The sequence below is a fragment of the Sciurus vulgaris genome (genome assembly GCF_902686455.1).
Source record: "Sciurus vulgaris genome assembly, chromosome: 4".
Lineage (NCBI taxonomy): Eukaryota > Metazoa > Chordata > Mammalia > Rodentia > Sciuridae > Sciurus > Sciurus vulgaris.
The window spans coordinates 40,785,386-40,808,521 of NC_136464.1; the positions used below are offsets into that span (position 1 = coordinate 40,785,386).

At 34.5% G+C, this 23,136-nt stretch overlaps 1 protein-coding gene across 10 annotated transcripts in view; it reads right to left on the minus strand.

Annotated features, from left to right (window-relative positions):
• SHLD2 (shieldin complex subunit 2) overlaps window positions 1–23,136 on the minus strand; it is a 95,143-nt gene that overhangs the window by 8,829 nt on the left and 63,178 nt on the right. For 6 of the 10 annotated variants that reach the window (XM_079138207.1, XM_079138209.1, XM_079138205.1 and 3 more), the window contains 3 exons: window positions 17,802–17,996; window positions 17,513–17,647; window positions 10,305–10,511 (listed from right to left, as the gene is read on the minus strand). In XM_079138207.1, coding sequence (XP_078994333.1) covers window positions 10,305–10,511; window positions 17,513–17,647; window positions 17,802–17,996 — 537 coding nt within the window. Of the gene's footprint in view, window positions 1–9,808; window positions 9,898–10,304; window positions 10,512–17,512; window positions 17,648–17,801; window positions 17,997–23,136 lie in introns of all 10 variants that reach the window. The other 4 variants (XR_013763540.1, XM_079138213.1, XM_079138211.1 and 1 more) reach the window with 1 other exon arrangement.

Here is a 23,136-nt window from a genome sequence, read left to right on the forward strand (position 1 = left end):
TGGTTTTTTTTTTTTTTGTTTTTGGTCTTCACTCTTCCTAAAGAGTCTCACAGCTTCAGTATTGACTCTAGACTCTAATGGGGTATCTGCATGCAACTGAATAAAGATTTATTTGGCTCTTCCTCCCCAGCCTCTGGAATCATGCAAAATAAATTTAATCCTCCTTTTAGGAGAAAGTCCTTCAAATACTTGAAGCTAGCTAATATGCCCTCTTTCACTGTCCTGTCAACTTTTTAATTGATCTTAGTCTAAAGTCAACAGAAGGTGAATTATTCTATTCGCTGCCCTATCCAAAAGTAACATAACAATAGCCCTTCCCTTTTTCACTTTTTTCCCCCTAACTTCTTGCCCATTCATCCATGCTCTGGGTGTGGGTTATAGAGCCACCTGAGCACTGACAGTCCTCATTTACTAATGGTTTCTCATGTGGCTCAATGGAACCTCAAGCACGCTCAATGACTACTAATGACTCATTCACCTGTTGAACAAATATTGAATATCTACTATTTATCAGACATTCTTTTTTCTTAATTTATTTTTGCCTTTCAGTATACTAATAAAGTTCTATAAATTTAAAGGCTTTATTAAGCCTTCAAGTTTGTATTCATCCTCTTAAGAGTTTAGAACATTCCAAGTCAAGAGTTCATCACTCTGGTGTCCTTCTCTTTCCCAGTTTTCTCTTTTAGTCCACTTAATTCTGATTCTCCCATTCTTAAGTTCTTCCATTTGCTTTAGTCTTTCAGTGCCCCAGGAGTTTCACCATCTCTTTCAATCATAGAAGTATCTCTACATGAGTTAGCATGAATGGGTAGTAGTCATGTACCTAATAAACTACAGCAGAGTTAAAATCACACCTAGCAAAATTTGACTAGTAAAATTTTAATCTGGCATTTGGGCAAAGTGGAGTAAAGGACTAGATCTATACTCCCATCCTGTGATATAATAAGTATTTGGTCTTTGTCCCTGGTCTCTGGCACAGGATTCCTAAGGCGCTTGGAATCCCTAGAATGGTTAAGAATATCTTTGGAGGCTGGGGTTGTGGCTCAGTGGTACAGCGCTTGACTAGCCTGTGTGAGGCACTGGGTTCGATTCTCAGCACCACATTAATTAAAAAAAAAAAAAAAAAAAAAAAAAAGTTGGGCTGGGACTACAGCTCAGTTGGTAGAGTGCCTGCCTCGCAAGCACAAGGCCCTGGGTTCAATCCCCAGCACCGCACACACACACAAAAAGAATATCTTTGGTATTCTAATGAAATTACTATTGTCTGGTGGTTCATTCATAGCTTCAGGGAGAGGTGCTGGAGATTGAGTTGATCACAGATGACTAATGATTTCATCAGTCATGCTTACCAGACCCCCTGAACAACAGGATTTACAGAGCTTCTGGGCTAGTGAACACAACAAGGTGCCGATAGGGTCGTGCACCTTGAGAGGGCTTGGAAGGTTCTGCACCTCTTTCCCTATAGCTTGCTCTACGCATCTCTTCCATTTAGCTGTTCCTGAGTTATATTTTTATAATAAGTCAGAAAATATAAGTAAAAAGTTTTCCTGAGTTCTCTAATTTGTTCTAACAAATTAACCCTGAAAGGGGGTTTTGTGGGAATACCTAACTTTGTAGCCAAGCAGGTGTTGGTACCCTAGACAATCACTTGCTCAACTCCTGTGACTGGTGTCCGAAGTGAGGGCAGTACTGTGGGACTAACCCTTAAACCTGAGGAGCCTGCACTAACTCCAGGTAAAGAGTGTTGGAACTGAATTGAATTGTAGGACACCTACTTGGTGTCTGAAGAGTTGAAAGAACTGGCTAATATGGGGGTAAGGGGGGGTGACAGGAAACTTATACATTTGGTATCAGAAGAACTATGAGTAAAAACAGTTCACACTCCTGAAATAATGAATAAATCAAATAAAATGTATGAAACAATAACCCTCAAAACCAGACAGTAATCTTAAAGAGACAAGAAACAAAAGATATGAGCCCTGTGACTGACCCAGCTTACAAACAAGAGTTTTCTGACAGTGGTACAGAAAAAGGGACCTCAGGGAGAGCCTGATAGTTTCTTTGAGGTGAGAGCAAATGGAGTTGTAGACCAGATGACTAAAGTGGATAGAGTTCTCAGGCAGGGAAGAGGACAGATGGGACCTACAAAGAGGTAACTCTGGAAAAACTGTATGGTATACCCCTGAAGAATTTAGTTGAGTATGTACTGAACCAGTTCATGTGACCAAGAAAACTACCACCCAAAAGGATGGAACAATCCCTAGGGCTCACAGAGTTGGGAACAGTGCCTTTTCCATAAGCTACAGTGGAAAAATCTCACAATGCACATGGCATTGGATAGAGAAATCAGAAGCTTCACTTGGATATTTATGGCACTGAAAATCCATATTGGAAAAAAAAGAAGTTTCATATCAGTGCCCTCAATTTTCACCTTTAATAAAAAGAGAAACCCACGTCAGAGAAGAAAGGAAATAATATAGATCAGAGCAGAAATCAAGAAAACAGACAAATCAGTGAAACCAAAAGGTGGTTATTTGAGAAGATCAATAAAATTAATGAACCTCCAGTCCAACTGACCAGGAAAAAAAAGAGAACATATAAATTACCTAATATCGGATAAGATCGATATTGTTACATATTGTGGCAATATTAAAAAGGACAGTAAGAGGCTGGGTGTGGTGGCACATGACTTTAATTACAGCTACTCAAGAGGATGAGGCAGTAGGATCACAAGTTCAAGGCCAGTCTGAGCAACTTATTGAGACCCTATCTCAAAAAAAAAAAAAAAAAAAAAAAGGACTGGGGGTGTTGCTCAGTGGTAGAGTGCTTACCTAGCATGTGCAAGGCCCTGAGTTCAATCCCAGTATATCTCTCTCTCTCTCTCTCTCTCTCTCTCTCTCTCTCTCTCTCTCTCTCTCTCACACACACACACACAAACACAGGAAAAAAAAAAGTAGTAAGACAATATTATAATTTTATGTCAATAAATTTTTATTGCTATGCAAACAACTTAAATGAACAAATTTCTTGAAAACTACAAACTACCAAAACACTCTCAAGAAGTAGATAAACCTAAATAGCTCTATATTTGTTAAAGAACCTGAATGTGCAGTTAAAATCTTTCAATAAAGAAAATCTCAGTCCAGGCACAGTGCCATAGGCTTGTAATCCCAGTTATTTGGGAGGCTGAGGCAAGAGGATCGAAAGTTCAAAAACAACCTCAACAACTTAGGATATATATTCATGACCAAGTTGGGTTTTCCTATAAATGCAAAGTTGTCTTAATATTCAAAAATCAATGTAATTAATTAAAGATTAAAAAGAAAAACTATATGATTATTTCAAAAATGGAGAAAAAGCATTTGACAAAATCTAACACCCATTTCTGATTAAAATTTTTAGCAATGATACATGATAACTTCGATCAAGCTGATAAAAGGAATCTATAAAAAACCTATAGTCAACATCATACTAATAATGAAGATTATGAATGAAAACATCAACTCTCACAATTTATTTTCAATATTATACTGGAGGAGATACCAAGTGCAGTGAGGAAGAAAAATAAATAAAAAGCATCAGACAGGAAAGGATGTAGCAAAATTGTATTTACTCACAGACAAAATAATTGTCTTTGTTAGAAAATCCAAGAGTAACTATTGGGCTTGGTAAATTTAGCATGATTACAAAATACAAGATCAATATGTAAAAATCAATTGCATTTCCATATATTAGCAACAATTGCAATCGTATTTTTAAAAAATATCATTTACAATAGCACAAAAATAGAAAAATAAACATGTCTGACAAAATGTGAAAGTCTTATATTCTGAAAACACAAAATATGCCTGAAAGAAGTTAAGGAAGACTTAAACAAGTGAAGAGACAGACCTTATTCATGAATTAGAAACTCAGTATTGAGGTGTCAATTCTAGAAATTGATTTGTAGCTTCAACACAGCCCCAATCAAAATTCCAAGAGAGGCTTTTTTTCTAGAAACTGACAAATTGTTTCTAAAATTAATATGAAAATGCAAGTGTTCTAGAATAGCCAAAACAACTTTGGAAAAGAACAAAGGCCTGATTTTGAGACTTGTAAAGCTACAATCAAAACAGGGTACTATTGGTATAAGACAGACAAATAAGGGCTAGGGATATAGCTCAGTTGGTAGAGTGCTTGCAACGCAAGCACAAGGCCCTGGGTTCAATCCCCAGCACCGCAAAAAAAAAAAAAAAGAAGACAGACAAATAGATTAATAGAACAAAAAAGAAAGTCAAGAAATAGACTACATATATGTGGACAACAGATATTTTACAAAGGTGCAAAGCTAATACCTGGGAAAATAAGAATCTGTTCAACAAATGGTGTTTACATGAATGGTTAGTCATACAACAAAAAGTCAGAAAGAGAGACTGAGATTCAAGCCATACCTCATATATACAAATATAATTAACTCAAACCATAGATCTAAATAAAAAATTTAAAACTCCTGAAGAAAACACAAGAGAAAAATCATTTGACCCTGCGATAGGCAAATATTTCTAAGACACAAAACCAAAAATACTATTCATGTAAAAACAAATGGTTAATTTACCTTTGTTAAAATTTTAAACCTGTGCTCTTCAAAAGATCCAGTCAAAAATATAAAAAGGCAACAAATTGGGAGAATATATTTGCAAAGCATATACCTGACGATGGATTTATACCAAAAATATATAAAGACTCTCAAAATTCAACACTAAACAATCAACCTGATTTTTTTTTTTTTTTAGAGATTAAAGGGATACAAATAGGAAATGAAGAACTCAAACTATCACTATTTGCTGACATGATTATATATTTAGAGGATCCAAAAAACTCTACTAGAAAACTTCTAGAAAGGGCTGGGGAGATAGCTCAGCTGGTAGAGTGCTTGCCTCACAAGCACAAGGCCCTGAGTTTGATCCCCAGTACCGCAAAAAAAAAGAAAACTTCTAGAACTAATAAATGAATTCAGCAAAGTAGCAGGATATAAAATCAACACACATAAATCTAATGCATTTCTATTCATAAGTGATGAACAGAAAGAGAAATTAGGAAAACTATTCTATTCACAATAGCCTCAAAAAAAAAATAAAATACTTGAGAATCAATATAATAAAAGATGTCAAAGACCTCTACAATGAGAACTACAGAACACTAAAGAAAGAAATTAAAGAAAACCTTAGAAGATGGAAAGATCTCCTGTGTTCTTGGATAGGCAGAATTAATACTGTCCAAATGGCCATACTACCAAAGTGCTATACAGATTCAGTGCAATTCCAATTAAAATCTCAATGACATACCTCATAGAAAGAGAGAAAGCAATCGTGAAATTCATTTGGAAGAATAAGAGACCCAGAATAGCCAAAGCAATTCTTAGCAGGAAGAGAGCGGCAGAAGGTATCACAATACCAGACCTTAAACCATACTACAAGGCAACAGTAACAAAATAGCACCATGTTGGCACCAAAAAATAGACACGTAGACTGATAGTACAGAATAGAAGACACAGAGACAAACCCACATAAGTACAGTTATCTCATACTAGACAAAGGTGCCAAAAACTTAAAATGGAGAAAAGATAGCCTCTTCAATAAATGGTGCTGGGAAAATTGGAAATTCATGTGCAGTAAAATGAAATTAAACCCCTATCTCTCACCCTGCACAAAACTCAACTCGAATGGATCAAGGACCTGGAAATTAGACCAGAGACCCTGCACCACAGAGAAGAAAAAGTAGGCCGGAATCTTCATCATGTCAGCTTTGGCCAGACTTCCTTAACATGACTCCTAAAGCGCAAGAAATGAAAGCAAGAATCAATAAATGGGATGGATTCAGACTAAAAAGTTTTTCCTCAGAAAAGGAAACAACCAATAATGTGAAAAAAGCGCCTGCAGAGTGGGAGAAAATCATTTCCACATGCACTTCAGATAAAGCACTAATCTCCAAAAATTATGAAGAACTTAAAAAATTTTACACCAAAAATACAAAGAACCCAATAAATAAATGGGCTAAGAAATGAGCAGACACTTCACAGAAGATACACAAGCAATCAACAAATATATGAAAAAGTGTTCAACATCTCTAGTAATAAGAGAAATGCAAATCAAAACTACCCTAAGACTTCATCTCACTCCAATTAGAATGGCTATTAACAAGAATACAAGCAACAATAGGTGTTGACGAGGATGTAGGGGAAAAGGCACACTCATACATTGCTAGTGGAGTTGCAAATTAGTGCTACCACTCTGGAAAGCACTATGGAGATTCCTCAGAAAACTTGGAATGGAGCCACCATTTAAACAGTTATCCCACTCCTTGGTTTATACCCAAAGGACTTAAAATCAGCATACTACAGTAATTCAGTCACATCGATGTTCATAGCAGCTCAGTTCACAATAGCTAGATTGTGGAACCAACCTAGATGTCCTTCAATAGATGAATGAATAAAGAAACGTGGCATATATACACAATGGAATATTATTCAGCCATAAAGAAGAATAAAATTACGGCATTTGCAGGTAAATGGATGGAGTTGGAGAATATCATGCTAAGTGAAATAAGTCAATCCTAAAAAAACCAAAGGCTGAATGTTTTTTCTGAGAAGTGGATGCTGATACATAACAGCGGGAGGCAGTAAGGGAAGAATGGAGGAACACTGGATTGTGTAGAGGGAAATGAGGGGAGAGGAGAGGACAGGGGAAGGAAAGATAGTGGAATGAGACAAACGTTATTACCCTATGTACGTGTATGAGTGCATGAATGGTGTGAATCTACAGCAAGTGCAATCATAGAAATGAAAAGCTGTACCCCATTTGTGTACAATGAATCAAAATGCATTCTGTAAAAGTAAAAATAAATTTAAAAAATAAATTATAAGCATATGTGTATTTACTAATGAGTTTTAAATAAAGATCATAGATAAATAAAAAAAATAAAATAAAATAAAATGGGCAAAAGATTTCAACTGATATTCCACCAATAAAAGATACATGGATAGTGTTGGGGGCTGTGCCATGTTGGCGGCGCCAGAATGGCGCCAGATCACATCATCACATCCCAGCGAGGAGGTTAATTGACATAAGCACACTCAGGTGATTTTCTCGTCCAGGCACACAATGTATGCGCATGTGTTCTAGAGCTCTAATTGCCTGCTTGAGTGTCTCGCCTAATCTTTGCGTAAGAGGCGTGGCCCTGCTCTCCGCGTCCTGGAGGTGATATAAGCGTAGGCGGAGCTAGACAGGCAAGCAGCAGCCATTACCAGAAAAGCTAGGAGAAGAAGACATGATATAGCAGCCATTAGAAGCAGCCAGAGGAAAAGACACGCGGCGCAGCAGTAGCCAGAGAAGAAGACACGCCACAGCAGCCATTAGAAGCAGCCAGAGGGAAAAACACAGCAGCGAGTAGGGGCAGCTGTGGAAGGCAGATTGCAGAACGGAGAATTGAGACGCATCACTAGGGGACCTTAGGTAGACACACCCTTAGTTCACAGGATGCAGGACTTTAAGGCGTGGCAGGCCTTTCTCCTTCTAAGCTCTAAGAAAAGCCTGTCTTTCTTTCAAAGTTTCTCTCTTAAGCAAAGTTTCTTTCTCTTTGATAAGCGGGGTCTCTTTCTCTCTCCTCTCAAAGCAAGTAAACCTCATTTCCTCTATCCTCTATAAACAAGCAAGAAAGCAGTGCACCAAAGAGAAAGATAGAAGTGCCTCAATTTCCACTCCACCACCCATAAGACCCGTGCAAGTTGTTGCTGCAGGCGGTGACAAATATCCACGGATTTTGGAACCGCAAAGAGCCAGCGACAGATAGGGCTGGGGATATAGCTCAGTTGGTAGAGTGCCTGCCTAGCATGCACAAGGCCAGGAATTCGATTCCCCGACACCACCAAAAACAAGAAAGAAAAAAAAAAGATACATGGATAATAACTGAGTACACAAGAAAGATGCTCAACATTATTGACCAGTAGAGAAATACAAATTAAAACAGTAATGAGCTCTCGCTACATATCTATTAGAATGACTAAAATTAAAAAGAAGGTCCCTATCTAATGTTGACCAGAATGTATAGAAATCGACTTTCATATACTGCTGGTGAGAATATAAAATGGTACAACCACTCTGGAAAACAGTTTGGCAGTTTCTTTAAATGTTAAATACACTATGTAAGTCATCTATTTTATAGGTGTTTCACTCAAAAGAACAATTACGTCCATATAAAGTCATGTACATGAAAATTTATAAAAGCTTTATTCGTAATAATCATGATCTGGAAAAAAACCCCAATATGTATCAACATAAGAAAAGATATGAACTACTGATACACACAACAACATAGATGCATCTTAGAAGAATTTGCCTCCTGAATGATGACAGACAAAACAATATACATACTATAAGATTCCATTTATTTTTGAAAATCATAGAAAATTCAAACTAAAATCAAGTGATAGCAGTTCATGGTTGCCTAGAAGGGTCAGAAGCAGGGATGAGTGGGAGGAAGAGACTACAAAAAAGCAAAAGGAATACTACTTTGACTGTGATAAGTTTCATGGGTTTCATATAAAAACCCACATAAATGGATAATGATTACTGTATGAAAACTACACCCAAAAACTCTGTTAAGGTTTTGTTTTTTAATCTACCACTTGGTTTTTGAACCACACTTGAAAGGCATTAACTCTAAAATGTGAAACAACTTTCAAATTACTGTGAAAATACCAAAAGGGAAGCATACAATGTCAGTTTAAAAGCCCCAGAAACATACTTCAGATTCTTAGCAAGTGATCTCTTAAGAATTGTAACATTTCATTTTGGACCAGACTCTTTTTATTGAAAAATTACAAAAGAAATCTTATTGTTTCACTTAAGCTACATGTAGTATTTTATAAAATCTAAAAGCATTTAAGAATTCAGAAAATTATTCATGCAAATGGAAAAATGAAGTTAAAATTCTGTATCAGGATCCAAAGTTCCTCGGTTATTCTCAATAACTTAACCTATAAAAGCATCGAAAATGGTATTATATAAAGCTTATAAAAATTCTTAGAAATTTTTTGACCAACTACTTTCTTCTTCATTAAAAAATTTGAACTATGGAACAAAATTAACTTATATATACACTCCATTCTCTTCAATTCTTACTTCTTCTCCAAAATGTATTTACTATCAGTCAATGGAAACCTTTCCATTACTTTCCAAAGTTGAAAATCACTGTCACTTATTAATTAGTGGAATTTAGCAATCCTTATAGCTAAAATGCTATTTAATTTGTTATACCTTCAACTAGAAGTTAGCATCTTTTAGCATTACCTTTGTCAGTGGGAAGCCAATGCAAACTAGTGAAACCTATTTCCCATTGAAATTACAAGTATTATCTAATTATTTTCACTACTGTACCCTCTCTTCATTCCAAAATTCTTGGCCTTTTGAATTTAAATGTATTCCTTTCCTTCTGCACTCCAAACAGATCGCTTTAATTATACTTAGTTAATGGAAAATATGAATATGTGTATGTAATTCATGATCAAAGGAATTCTATGTGCCATGCTTCTGAGTTCTGCAAGGTTAGAAGATTACACTTCATTATTATAATGAAATACTTGAGGCAGGTTAACTTTATAAAGAAAAAATGTTTATTTAGCTCACAGTTCTGGAAATTCAAGAGTATGGCACTGGCATTAGTGTGGCTCTAATGAGAACCCCATGATGACTGGCAGGAATGCATATGAGAGATCACACTGCTGAACAGGAAGCCAGAGACTGGGGTCCCATAATCCCTTTTGAGGGCATACCTCTATTAATTCAAAGACTTCCCAGTGGGTTCCATCTCTTAAAATTCTAGCATGTCCCACAGTGGAAATCAAGTCTCCAACACATGAACCTTGGGAGACAAACAACATCCAAAACCATAGCAGGAAGTACATGTTATTTCATTTTACAAAGCAATATATACATTTCATAGGTCCTTTATCAATTTTAAATCTTAGCAAGCATGTCTAGATGACAGTTGAGTTACTTCATAAGATGTTTATCTCAACACTAACTCTGGTTAAGGTCATTTGCCTATTTCTAATTTATCAAATTATGAGCTGCTGGTAACTATGCATGAAAAATATTTTTAAGTGATCCCTAATACAAATTTACCTCAAAGGATTAGAGATAGAAAGCTAAGAGGTTGTCAATATCTGGTTTAGTTATTTGCAAGTTTACTTTTATATTCAATTATACTTTTTCTCACAAATGGCTCATATTATCTCTATCAACATTTTATGTGTATAAAGATCTTACCTGAATACTTATCCTTTAGATGGGTTGCTAAGTCGGACATCTTGACCAAAGTGGGTGCACTATTTTGAAATTTTGTTTTAAATGTAATTGCCCTTATATCATCATCAAACAGACATTCACAGGATGACCATGGTGTTGTATGCAATTCTAGGTTTTCTAGTGTGCAGTTGCGCTGAACCAAAAGATATTTAAATTCCCAGATATAATCTTAAACAAAAACAAAAACAAAAAGTTACCCAAAGAGAAAAGGTATAGGTTCAGAATCAGATTAAACAGGTTAGCCTAACTGAAACACTTAAATACAACTTTTATGACTAAAGAATTTGGGCATAAAGAGACAAAATATAAATGCTGTTTTAAAGCCATAGTATAATTACGTTAGAGATAATTTTGTTTGTTTTATTTTAGGTATTGGGTATTAAACCCAAGGATGCTTAACCACTGGGTCACATCCTCAGCCCTTTTAAAAAATTTTTTTTATTTTGAGACACGGTCTCACTAAGTTGCTGAAGCTGGCTTTGAACTTGCCATCCTCCTGCCTCAGCCTCCCAAATTGCTGGGATTACAGGCATGCACCACCATGCCTCACTTAGAAATAATTTTTTTAAATCGATGACATTTTTATTAATAAGAGCTTCTAATGAGTTAGAATCATCATCCTCCTGATATAGAGGAGACCTTGCAAATGAGATTTTTTTTTTGTATTGAATGTTTTCTTTTTATTTATTTATTTATTTTACAGACTGCATTTTGATTCATTGTACACAAATGGGGCACATCATTTCGTTTCTATGGTTGTGCACAATGTAGATTCATACCATTTGTGTAATCATATATGTACATAAGGTAATGATGTCTGCCTCATCCCACTATTTTTCATACCCTCCTCCCTCTCATTTCCCTCTACAGTAATCTAAAGTTCCTCCATTCTTCTCTCCTCCCCACCCCCCCCCCCCAATTATATATCATTATCCACTTAAAAATATGGAATGCTCCACGAATTTGAGTGTTATCCTTGCGCAGGGGTCATGCTAATCTTCTCTGTATTGTTCCAATTTTAGTATATATGCTGCCAAAGCAAGCATTAGAAATAATTTTAATAAAGATTTTCTAAAGACTGCTTGGTCTCCTAAAGTCTTAATTTATTATAACCAACTGCTTTATTGAATAGCAAATTCTCATTTTGATATCTGCAGGCAAAGTTTTTTTTGTTTTTTTTTTTTTTTTTGCCGTGCTGGGGATTGAACTCAGGGTCTTGTGCTTGCAAGGCAAGCACTCTACCAACTGAGCTATATCCCCAGCCCAAAGATTTTTTTTTTTAGAAGGTATTTTTTAAGGACATTGAAATGGACACAGGTTTACATAAGCAATGTTTTACTGGTATTTCAATAGCTTAGTCATCATACTTAGTTAACTTTTCTAGAACTTAATGAAAAAGTATTATGTAATTATCCCAGTAATAATTCTAATTTTTAAAACACAGTAGAATAGATCTTCTTGCCAAATAATCATTATATATTAGTAAATTCAACTTTAAAATGATAATAAACAAAAGGAAATTTCTCAGCACTAATTTTTCAAATAATAACAGCTGCCTGTTTAGTTTCCCACTTCAGGTCATAAATCTAATTCATTCCCACCCACTCACTTTCTTAGGTTTTTTCACTTTTTTTTTTTTTGGTAGATAATAAGTAAACATGTCAGTTAATCTGTACAGACAGCATCATTAGACAGAACTAAAGTATAAATATTCCAAAGTGTTGCTTAAAACCAATCACTACCAGCTGGTGGTATGGGTTGGGTATGTAAATCAGTGGTACAGCACTTGCCTAGCATGCCCTGGGTTGTATCCCAGCACCACAAAACAAAACAAACAAAAAATTGCTACTTTTAGCTTTCTTGTCTTACTAAAAAATACACACTTTGAAATCACAGATAAGCTAAGTAAATAACTAAACAGTAGCTTCATGATCTCAACACCCTAAAACAAACACAATTAACAATTTTTTAGACAACCGGTTCTTTGCAATTTTTTAAATTTTTTGCTTAATGTATCAAATATATATTTCATATCATTAAATATTATACTACATTATTAAATTGCATAATATACCATTGTACAGACACACCAAAATCTTTAAAATTATTATAGCAATTCTCTATTTTGATACACTTTGCTTTTTATTTTTCACTATTATAAACAATACATGATAAAAACATTTACAGCTACATCTTTACAGATATTCCTGCTCAATTGTAATTGATGTCCTGCTCAAGGTGTAATGAGTCAAAGGTACCTCAAATTCTTTTATAAGGCATCTACAACTATCCTCAAAATGGTTCTGCCAATTTACATTCCCAACTGTTTATAAGCTGTTTTCCCAATTTTTTCTATCAATTTCTTCCAAGAAAAATCATCTATCATTATTTTATTTGTGTATCTTTAATTACTTGCAGAGTAATTTTTCATATATTTATTAACCATTTTTATTCCCTCTTTACAGCCTTGCCTCTTTATATTCTTTTCAATTTATCTTTACAGATTTTTCTTATTTCATTATTTTCGGGCACAATGCAATTTTTTCTGGTTTGTCACATTTTGCATATGGTTGTTTTTGTTTAGTAGATTTTGTTGCGACATTTTATTTAATTATCCAATCTTTGCATTCCAAGAGAATTCATTTCTATTTTCTTCTACTTGTTTCTTTTTTTCATATTTGAACCTCTAATGCATCTGGGATTATTTTGGCACAGACATGAAATAGAAATTGCATTCTATTTTTTCCTCAAATCACTGTTAAATGTTCTAAACGTCAAATATTCTTTTTTTCAAAAGGAAAATGTTTTAGTTTGATTTTTAAAATAATAAATTTATTGTAAAACACTTAGTAAAATAAAAGGGAGGTAATAGGTTAATTGGTCATTTTTAATAAGCTGACTAATGGATAGTTAAGTTCCTTATTCATACTTATTATTCTCACTACTCTCCTATGTTTGAAGGCTTTTACAAAAGTTAAAAAAATAAATGTAGACACACACACAAATTCAGATAAAATTCAAACTAAAGGTATAAATAAAAAATAAAAACCAAACATAAGACCATTATACAGAATAACCACTGACAGCATTTTGTTATATATATTTTCAGATCTTTAAATGTACATTGATACTTATACTTTTATAAGAATGGGATCCTATCATACACTAAGTTTTATGAAGTCCTTTTAAAAACTAAGTAATACATCATACACATCTTTCTAAGCTAGTGAATACACACACACACACACACATATATATATATATATATATATATATATTGGATAGTAAATACCATTACGTGTCCACCCAGACCATAAACAACTCCCTTAACTATTTCCTGCCACTGAATTAAGTTTAAGCGCTCATATGACTATTATATTTTATATAACTCTGTCTTCCTGGTCACAACTTGTTGAATCAGATTTAGTCTGGGCGATCAGATTCTCTTTGCTGGGAATTTGGAAATGGGACTGGTGTCTCTCCCCAACCCTTCTTCTCTCTCTCTTTTTTTTTTTTTTTTTTTTTTTTGGTACTGGGGATTGAACCCAGAAGCGCTTAACCACTGAATCACATCCCTAGTCCTTTTTATTTTGAGACAGGGTCACACTAAGTTGCTTAGGGATTAGTAGCTGAGGCTGGTTTTGAACCTGTGATCCTCCTGCCTCAGCTTCCTGAGTTGCTGGGATTACAGGCATGTGCCACCATGCCTGGTAGGACTAGTCTCTTAAAAGGAAAAGTAAAATCAGGAGCTAGGGAGCAACCATCCTCTGTTTTTTATATTATGGAAAAGCAGAGAAAATCTGACTTCTATTAAATAATTTCAGATAAAGCAAATACACAGAAAAGCTCCTGCTATAGCTTTTAGGTTCCTGGTTCTAAGGGTCCCTAGAATCCACCAGCACTCTTGCCCTTGGCTACTATGAGACACCCACATACTTGGAATTGTTTAAGCTAGCCAGCAGAATGGAGTTCTAGCTCTAATACAAGCCATCAGAACCCAAGTTTAGCAATTAGTTTTTTGTTTGTTTGGGTCTGGTGCAAGTTAAGCATGAGTTCTACCACTGAGCTACACCCACATCTCTACCCATAATTTTTTTAACACATCCCATGGATTAAAAAATCTTCAAATGCATACCTATTTATTTTTATCCTTGTGATTTTTTTCCTTATTGTTTTTAAAACCAGCAACTTTATTTCAGCCTCAAATTTGACTCTTTTACTCTTTAAAGACAGTGAGGAATTTGAATGGTTGAATAACCTGTATTTTAATCTTCGTTCATAAAGAAAATAACTACTAGTGTAGGCAGTGCAGTGTAGTGAAAATACAATGGGTGAACTAGTTAGACAAGGTGCTTGTATTCATAGAACTTACATTCTACTGTAGTAAGAAAATTAATCAACAAGACAATGAGCTAGAATGGAGTACAAAGGGTGATCTGACAGAGAGTGATTATGTCATACATGTGTGAGGCCTCTGAGGATATAAAATTGGAGCAAAAAGTGCTCTAGGGAGAAGCGACTAATAGTGTACCTGAGAATAAATCTAAGATACATTTAAGACCCTGAAACAGGAGAAGGTTGGCATGTTAAAGTAACAGAAAGGAACTGTGTGTCAGTTAAGTTAGTGAAATCTGAGGGAGAGTTGTATGAGATAAACTCTGATATATTTTTACATTTGAATCATGAACTAAGGAGGTTAGTGGATTTCAAACCTCCATGCAGACATAACTGTGACTTGATATAACATATAGTCTTTTTTTTTTTTTTTTTTTTTTTTTTTTTTTTTGGTGATGCTGGGGACTGAACCTCAGGCCTTGTGCATGCTAGGCAAGCACTCTACCACTGAGTCACACTGAGCCACATCCCCAGTCCTCGGCTTTTTTTAAACATACAGTCTTAAGTGTTGGGACTATCTGTATATGCTCTGTGCTTAATTAGTTATTTCTTGAGAGTATCTTATTATGATTTGTTATATATTTGATAATTGAAATATTATGACTTCTATTAAATAATTTCAGAAAAACATTGCACTGAAAAAGCATTTATTTCTGGATATTTTAGTTTACTCTTAAGAAGTGTACTTTAAATAAGCCAATCCCAAAACACCAAAGGCCGCATGTTTTCTCTGATAAATGGATGCTGATACATAACAGAGGAGGGGGGTCAGGGTAAGAGAAGAAAGGAGGAACATTGGATTATATAGAGGGAAATGAGGGGAAGGGAGGGAGTTGGGAGAAGGAAAGATGGTGGAATGAGATAAACATCATTACCCTATGTATATGTATGATGACATGAATGGTGTGATTCTACAACATGTACAACCAGAGAAATGAAAAATTGGACCCCATTTGTGTATAATGAATCAAAATGCAATCTGTAAAAATTTTAAAAATAAATAAAAAATATAAAGAAGTATACTTTAGGGCTGTGATTGTGGCTCAGTGGTAGAGGACTTGCCTAGCATGCAAGAGGCACTGGGTTCAAACCTGAGCACCACATAAATATAAATAAAATAAAATGTGTCCATTTACAACTAAAAAAAAATTTTTTTTAAAGTGTACTTTACGCCCTAGTTTACCCTTGTCAGGACCTAAACTGTGACCAATGCTTGCTACAGATGAAGCACGTCAAATTCCTACTAGAAATGCATGTTTCAAAGGAATGTGAATTTTCTTATGATTCATTCCAAAAACATCAACTCTATTATCTTCAATAATAACTATTGGTGATCATTTCTGATTATATCATCTAAATGTCAGTTTGTTATCCTTACGACCAAGTAAATCCAGTGCTCCATACAGAGGTAAATACAGAGAAGGCCTCAAGAAATATTAAATGAATAAATAGAATGTTAATAATTTCTTAAACCAGAACCACTTAAGTGTCCTTCAACATTGGCATTTCCTATTAAAAACAATTGTCTTGAGGTATTGAAATGGATGTTAAAACTTTATAACAATGGTATAAACAAAAGTAAGTTGAATTAACAAATGAATAAAGAACTACATCTTAACTCCTCAATTTGTAAGTTTTCAATATTAACCTAAATACCATAGAATTATCTAGAAACAACTATAATTTCTCTTCTGTTACTAAATAACTATTAACATTAAAATGATACACACACTGAGCCACTTTGCTACAGCTCCATTATACCCCTGACCTACATTTTTGTTCAGCATGCACTAGACTCATGTTCCAAGCTGTGACATGGTGGTCAATGATCACACTTAGTCTACTAACGAATGTTTGTCAGATTTCTCAACTAAACAAACATCTGTCACTGTTTGATCCTAGCATAAAAGTCAAAAGTCAGACTTATCTCAAATTCTAGTTATAGGCTATTAATGATTAAGAGACACAATGTGACAGATCCTATCTTCAGGTAACTATTTGGTTGGAAGAAGTTTAGAAAGAGACATTAACTCCTTTGGGTAAAAATAATGGTTCATATGCTTAAGCAATCTCTATTAACTTTGCAGAGCAAAACAATTCATAAACTACTATTAAACTATTCAACTAAAGGATCTCAGGAAAGCAAATAATTATTACAACTAATGGATCTCCCAAAAGCAAAAGGAAGATATATTATTTTATTGATACATCAATACCATTTAATGCAATGCACCATAAATTATTAACTTATGCTTTAGAGAAAAATGTAACAACAGGTTATCTTTTAAAAATGAGCATCCTATTGTGGCTTCAGTTTTAAAACAACTGGAATAAACACCTGGAACATGGTAATTTATTGAATAGTAATTGTGACTTGAAAGAGTTAATGTAACTGCCCTAACATCTGCCTTCTAACCAAAGAGGAGTTTATTTATCAGAGCACTTTGGCAGGAAAAAATAAAAACATAGAAGTTTCTCCAGAATTAAATTTGTAAAGAACATTATCTGAAGGAGATAAGATCTTCGCTAAGAAAGGTAAAGTAGTATATCTGAAGATAAATATAAGCCTTTACTTTGTCAGTATTAATTATAGATAATAACTATTTAGATAATTAGAGATAATAACTACTTAATTGCTAAGAGGTCTAAAACTCTAAGAAATTTGCAGAATATTATTCAATCATCATCTCTTCAGATTCTCTTCATTTTAGGCTGATAAGCATTAATCATTTACCAAAATATAAATAGGTTAAATGCTTTTTTGGTGTATTTACCTTTTTTCCTTTGAAGTTGAGGGTACCAGGCTGCTCCAGGACCCCATAATACAAGCACATAGTGTTGACCTTGGGCCTGTTCCACTGTTAACATAACTTTCCTTTGCTTCTGTCCTCTGTAACTGTATAATGACTCTGGAAAAGGAAAAGATCTTGATTGGCCTTAGTTTATCACAGGTGACATTATAATGTCTCATGATAAATAGTGATAACTAGGCGATAAACTAAGACAGTCCTGTATCTTAATCTTTTTATAATCTAAAATTAAAGAGGCACTCAAAATGTTTACCTGTCAGTACAGTGATATCCACAACTCTGAGTACTGCATGGACTAATATATCAGGTTGAAGTCGCTCCAATTCTACAAACTCTATACTGTTCCCTCTCTGAGGCTGCCTCTGTGGAAGATCTTTGAGATAGAAATGGTTTGAAGACACATATGCCAGTAAATCCTTAAGTGCAACATCGCTAACTATACCGGAATCTAAGGAAGGAAAAAACACACAAACATGGACAAAGAATGGCAACATCATGTTTGCTTAATAATGCATAATATTTTCTTTGAACTAAACTGTATGTCATAAAGTGTGATTAGACATAAAACGTGACTTCATTTGTACATAAACATATTCTTGAATCAGCTTAAATGCAAAAATATAGTTGATATTTTTCTGCAATAGAAACAGAATTATTTACCATCTCAAAAAACTTTGCTCTTTCCCCTTCTTATTTGGTTGAAAATACCACTTTTCTACTAATTAGCCAGTTTGAAATTCCATTTTTTAACCCCTCCACCACCATGAAAATATTTGTTGTCTTTCCCACCTATCCTGACCACTGCCATTCTTCTACAAGCCCCTTAGCACTTCCCATCAGAAATACTCTACTGAACATGCCTTAATTTTTCCCATGTTTATGCAGCCGATGATGAGCAGCTGTAATGCTGTTGCTTTTATTAGGCTGCAATGCTGTCATGCTCTTCTTTCACCATCCAAATACCACACATTTTAACAACCATTCTAGGCCCCCAGGAATTCTTCCTCCTGAACTCAAGAATTTTTTTTTTTTTTTTCTCTCTCGTCTGGCATTTAAACATGTGCCACGTTGTAATAATGCTCAATTGTAAGATTGGTTATTTAATTCTTCAGTAATATTTAAATTATTTTCTTATCTCAGTTTTTTCTTGTTTTTGGAGTTGTACTTTACATACAATAAAATGTGCTTTTGAAATACACAGATGATTTTTTTAATTGTTGATGGACCTCTATTTATTTATTTATATGCAGTGCCAAGATTTGAACCCAGTGCCTCACACATGATAGGCAAGTGCTCTACCACTGAGCCACAACCCCAGCCCCTGATTGATGAATTTTGATGTATAAATTTTAATTTCCCTGAAGGAAAAGGAGTTATGTTTGAATACTTGCTTGACTGTTGACAAAAAATAAGATGTTGGCAAAAAAGTACTTGTTATTTTTTAGAAAGAACAGTTTATAAGTTGATTTATGATTCTTCTTTTCTTCTATTAATATGCTCATCCTTGTGTACTCCCTCAGCTAGATTAAACCCTCATTATTCACTCTTCAGGACATTATCTGTTATGTGCCAGGCACTATATCAGTACCAAAGATACAAAAACAAACCGCATCACAATCTCAACACTGAAGGAGTCATCAACCTAGAAAGGGACAATAACAAACACTGGCCACATATAGGCAAGCATTCCTAAGAACACAGAGAAAAAGAACTGCCTGGGAAAGCTGGGAGAGGCTTTTTTGAGGGAATTCTTGAGCTGGGTTTTGGGAAAATGTCTGAGTTTTTTTAGGTCAAGATTTGCTTTCATTTCAAGATAAAGAGAAGGAGTTAGAAATCTGCTTTTGGTAGTCTGCTGAAGCATACAAAGTCATATCTAAATAATATTTATTATAACAATTTTACTGTACAATATACAGCAGCTTATCTACTATTGTAATTTTAAAGTAATGATATAAATGGCATTCAAGTTATCTTCAATAATTGTACTGTAAAATTATACTGCTAATATCACTGTGTATCATTGCCTTATTTGCAGTGGAATGAAATGTTAAATGTAAGGGAAGAGTAAAGAAAAGATTTCTCGCACAGCTAAGTGGATAGATTAGATAAATGTTTTAAAGTTTTCAGACAGATAAAAGGAACATACTCTAATTAGGATTACTCAATACCCAAGTGAATTCTATGAAACAATGCTGATCTCACTAACAGAGATAACATACATAAGAAAAAGGACAGCATGAAAACTAAATAAGGGAAACAATAGTAGGAGGTCAATTGGGTTATACCTCCACTCAACTCCAAATATCTCCTTCCATAGCTCCAATTTATTAATCAGACTGAATTTTTCCATAGTTATTTCTAGCACATCTGGACTCAGAAGAGACAGGTTCAAATTTTGACTTTGTCAATAACGAGCTCTGTGAATCTATAAATCTCTGGGCCATTAGTGAGAAAAATGATCTCTAACATCAAATTATATATTAGTCCTTGTTTCATAAAAATCAACATGGAAATATCAAATTATTAAGACTCCAAACAAACAGACTACCTCATGGAAACATTGTGTTAGCCTTTGAATTATATGTTTAACTTAGTAAGAGTCAAGATAAATTTATATCCCATCACATTTTCAGAACTAGTTTGTAAAACATGTAACAATTGTAATGAGAAAGAACAGAATTCTTTTACAAAAGTGCAATACATTTTGAAAAGTAAAATTGTTTTCTTTAATGTAACTACTTGCAAACTCAAACTAACCAAACTAAGTTGTTCTTTAAGAAAAATAATTGCAGTATTCTCAAACCATCAACTGATAACCATTTCCCTAAATCAAACAAAAATACTTTAGAATATACTTTATTTAGCTACTAATCTGTGAAAAATAAAGCAACATAAATTCCTACATAAATATAAAAACAAAGAATTTGAAGTAACTTCTAAAGGTTATTTCATTAGTTTAAGGTTTTTCACGTTGCTTTACAAAAACCTGAAGCTCCATGGGATACTCTTCCTGCAGAATTAGGTTCAAAGATTTTTATGGGGCTGGGGTTGTGGCTCAGTGGTAGAGCGCTTGCCTAGCACGTGCGAAGCACTGGGTTAGATCCTCAGCACTCTGGATTTATTTATTTGCCTGTTAATAAATAAATAAAATGAAGGTATACTTTTATGAAATTACTAAACCATTCCTGAATCTAGATAAAACTTAAGATGAGAGATATCTGTCTCCCAAATCTCTTGAATAATATTTATGCCCATTAGCTATCATTCACATAAACATATTTTCTTAGTTGTGGTAACTTCAAGTTCAGTAAAAGATTAAATTTCAATCTTAAGAAATCACAAAATTAAAAAAAGTGACTGACTTACAACTGACCAAAACCATCCTGTCTTAATCACCATAGTTCACACTTAGTCCTGATAACTGAGAGGGCAAATCATCCTGCCTACTCTTCTTTATAAAATGCCCTGTCTGATTTGGGACATTTATTCTTCTACATAAATATCAGATAATCTATCGAACTTCATGAAAATCATATTGGGATTTTCATTAGATACTGAATTTATACACCAACTTGGGGAAAACAGAAATCTTCACAATGTTAAATCTTCCAATCAACAAATAAGGCATATTCTTATTTAATTCATCTTTAATTTCTCTTAATTTAAAACTTTTCCTTTTTTATTTGTTCTAATTAGTTGTACATGACAGTAGGATGCATTTATACATTTTGATATATCATACATAAATGGAGCATAATTTTTCATTTTTCTGATATTGTAGGATCACATTGGTCATGTGGTCATATGTGTACATGACGTAATAATGTGTTTTACTCTACTATCCTTCTTACCCCCATACCCCTTTCCCCTTCTTTCACTCCCCTCTACCTAATATAACATAACTATTCCTTCTGAAGTCTGTCTTACACAGAGTTAGATTTATTACTATATACTTAATACATGTGATAATCATGCAAATAGTGCCTTCTCTCTATTTAAGTGTTACTAGTTATTAGTTGTTTCCATACTGGAGATGCAATTTACTTTTCTACATGAATCTCGTAGCTGGGCACCCCTGCGAAACTTTCCCATTATTTCTAATAATTAGCTTATAGTTTTAAAGGGGAAAGATCCTATGTAACCCAGCATAGTATCTATAAGTTTTATTTCATCCTTCTAAACTTTATATATCTTTTTCCATGTTTTACCACACTATTTAATATCCCTAATACAATATTAAATGAAAGTAGTAATAGAAGTATCCTTGTGTCATGTCTCAATTTTTTTTCTTATTATTTAAACAAATGGGATACATGTTGTTTCTCTATTTCCACATGGAGTCAAGGCATACCATTTCTATAATCATAATCATAGGGCAATGTTGTTTCATTCTGTAATTTTTTCCCTTCCCCCCCACCCCTCCCACCCCTCTTTTTCCTCTATACAGTCCTTCCTTCCTCCATTCTTACCACCCTCCTTATCCCTAACCCTAACCCTAACCCTAACGCAAACCCCTCCTACCCCCCATTATATGTCCTCATCCGCTTATCAGAGAGATCATTCGTCCTTTAGTTTGAGATTGGCTTATCTCACTTAGCATGATATTCTCCAATTTCATCCATTTGCCTGCAAATGCCATAATTTTATCATTCTTCATGACGGAGTAATATTCCATTGTGTATATATATGCCACAGTTTCTCTATCCATTCATCAACTGAAGGGCATCTAGGTTGGTTCCACAATCTGGCTATGGTGAATTGAGCAGCTATGAACATTGATGTGGCTGTATCTCTGTAGTATGCTGATTTTAAGTCAAGTCCTTTGGGTATAGGCAAAGAAGTGGGACAGTTGAGTCAAATGGTGGTTCCATTCCAAGTTTTCTAAGGAGTTTCCATACTGCTTTCCAGAGTGGCTGCACTAATTTGCAACCCCACCAGCAATGTATGAGTGTACCTTTTTCCCCACATCCTCGCCAACACCTATTGATGCTTGTGTTCTTGATAATCACCATTCTAATTGGGGTGAGATGAAATCTTAGGGTAGTTTTGATTTGCATTTCTCTTATTACTAAAGATGTTGAACAATTTTTCATATATTTGTTGATTGCTTGTACAGCTTCTGTGAAGTCTGTTCATTTCCTTAGCCCATTTGTTGATTGGATTATTTGTATTCTTGGTGTAGAGCTTTTTGAGTTCTTTATATATTCTGGAAATTAGTGCTCTATCTGAATTATGAGTGGCAAAGATATTCTCCCACTCTGTAGGCTCTCTCTTCACATTACTGATAGTTTCCTTTGCTGAGAGAAAGCTTTTTAGTTTGAATCTATCCCAGTTGTTGATTCTTGCTTTTATTTCTTATGCTATGGGAGACCCATTAAGGAAGTCTGATCCTAAGCCTACAAGTTGAAGGTTTGGATCTACTTTTTCTTCTATAAGATGCAGGGTCTCTGGTCTGATTCCGAGGTCCTAGATCCACTTTGAGTTGAGTTTTGTGCAGGGTGAGAGATAGGGGTTTAATTTCATTCTGTTGCATATGGTTTTCCAGTTTTCCAGCACCATTTGTTGAAGAGGCTATCTTTTCTCCATTT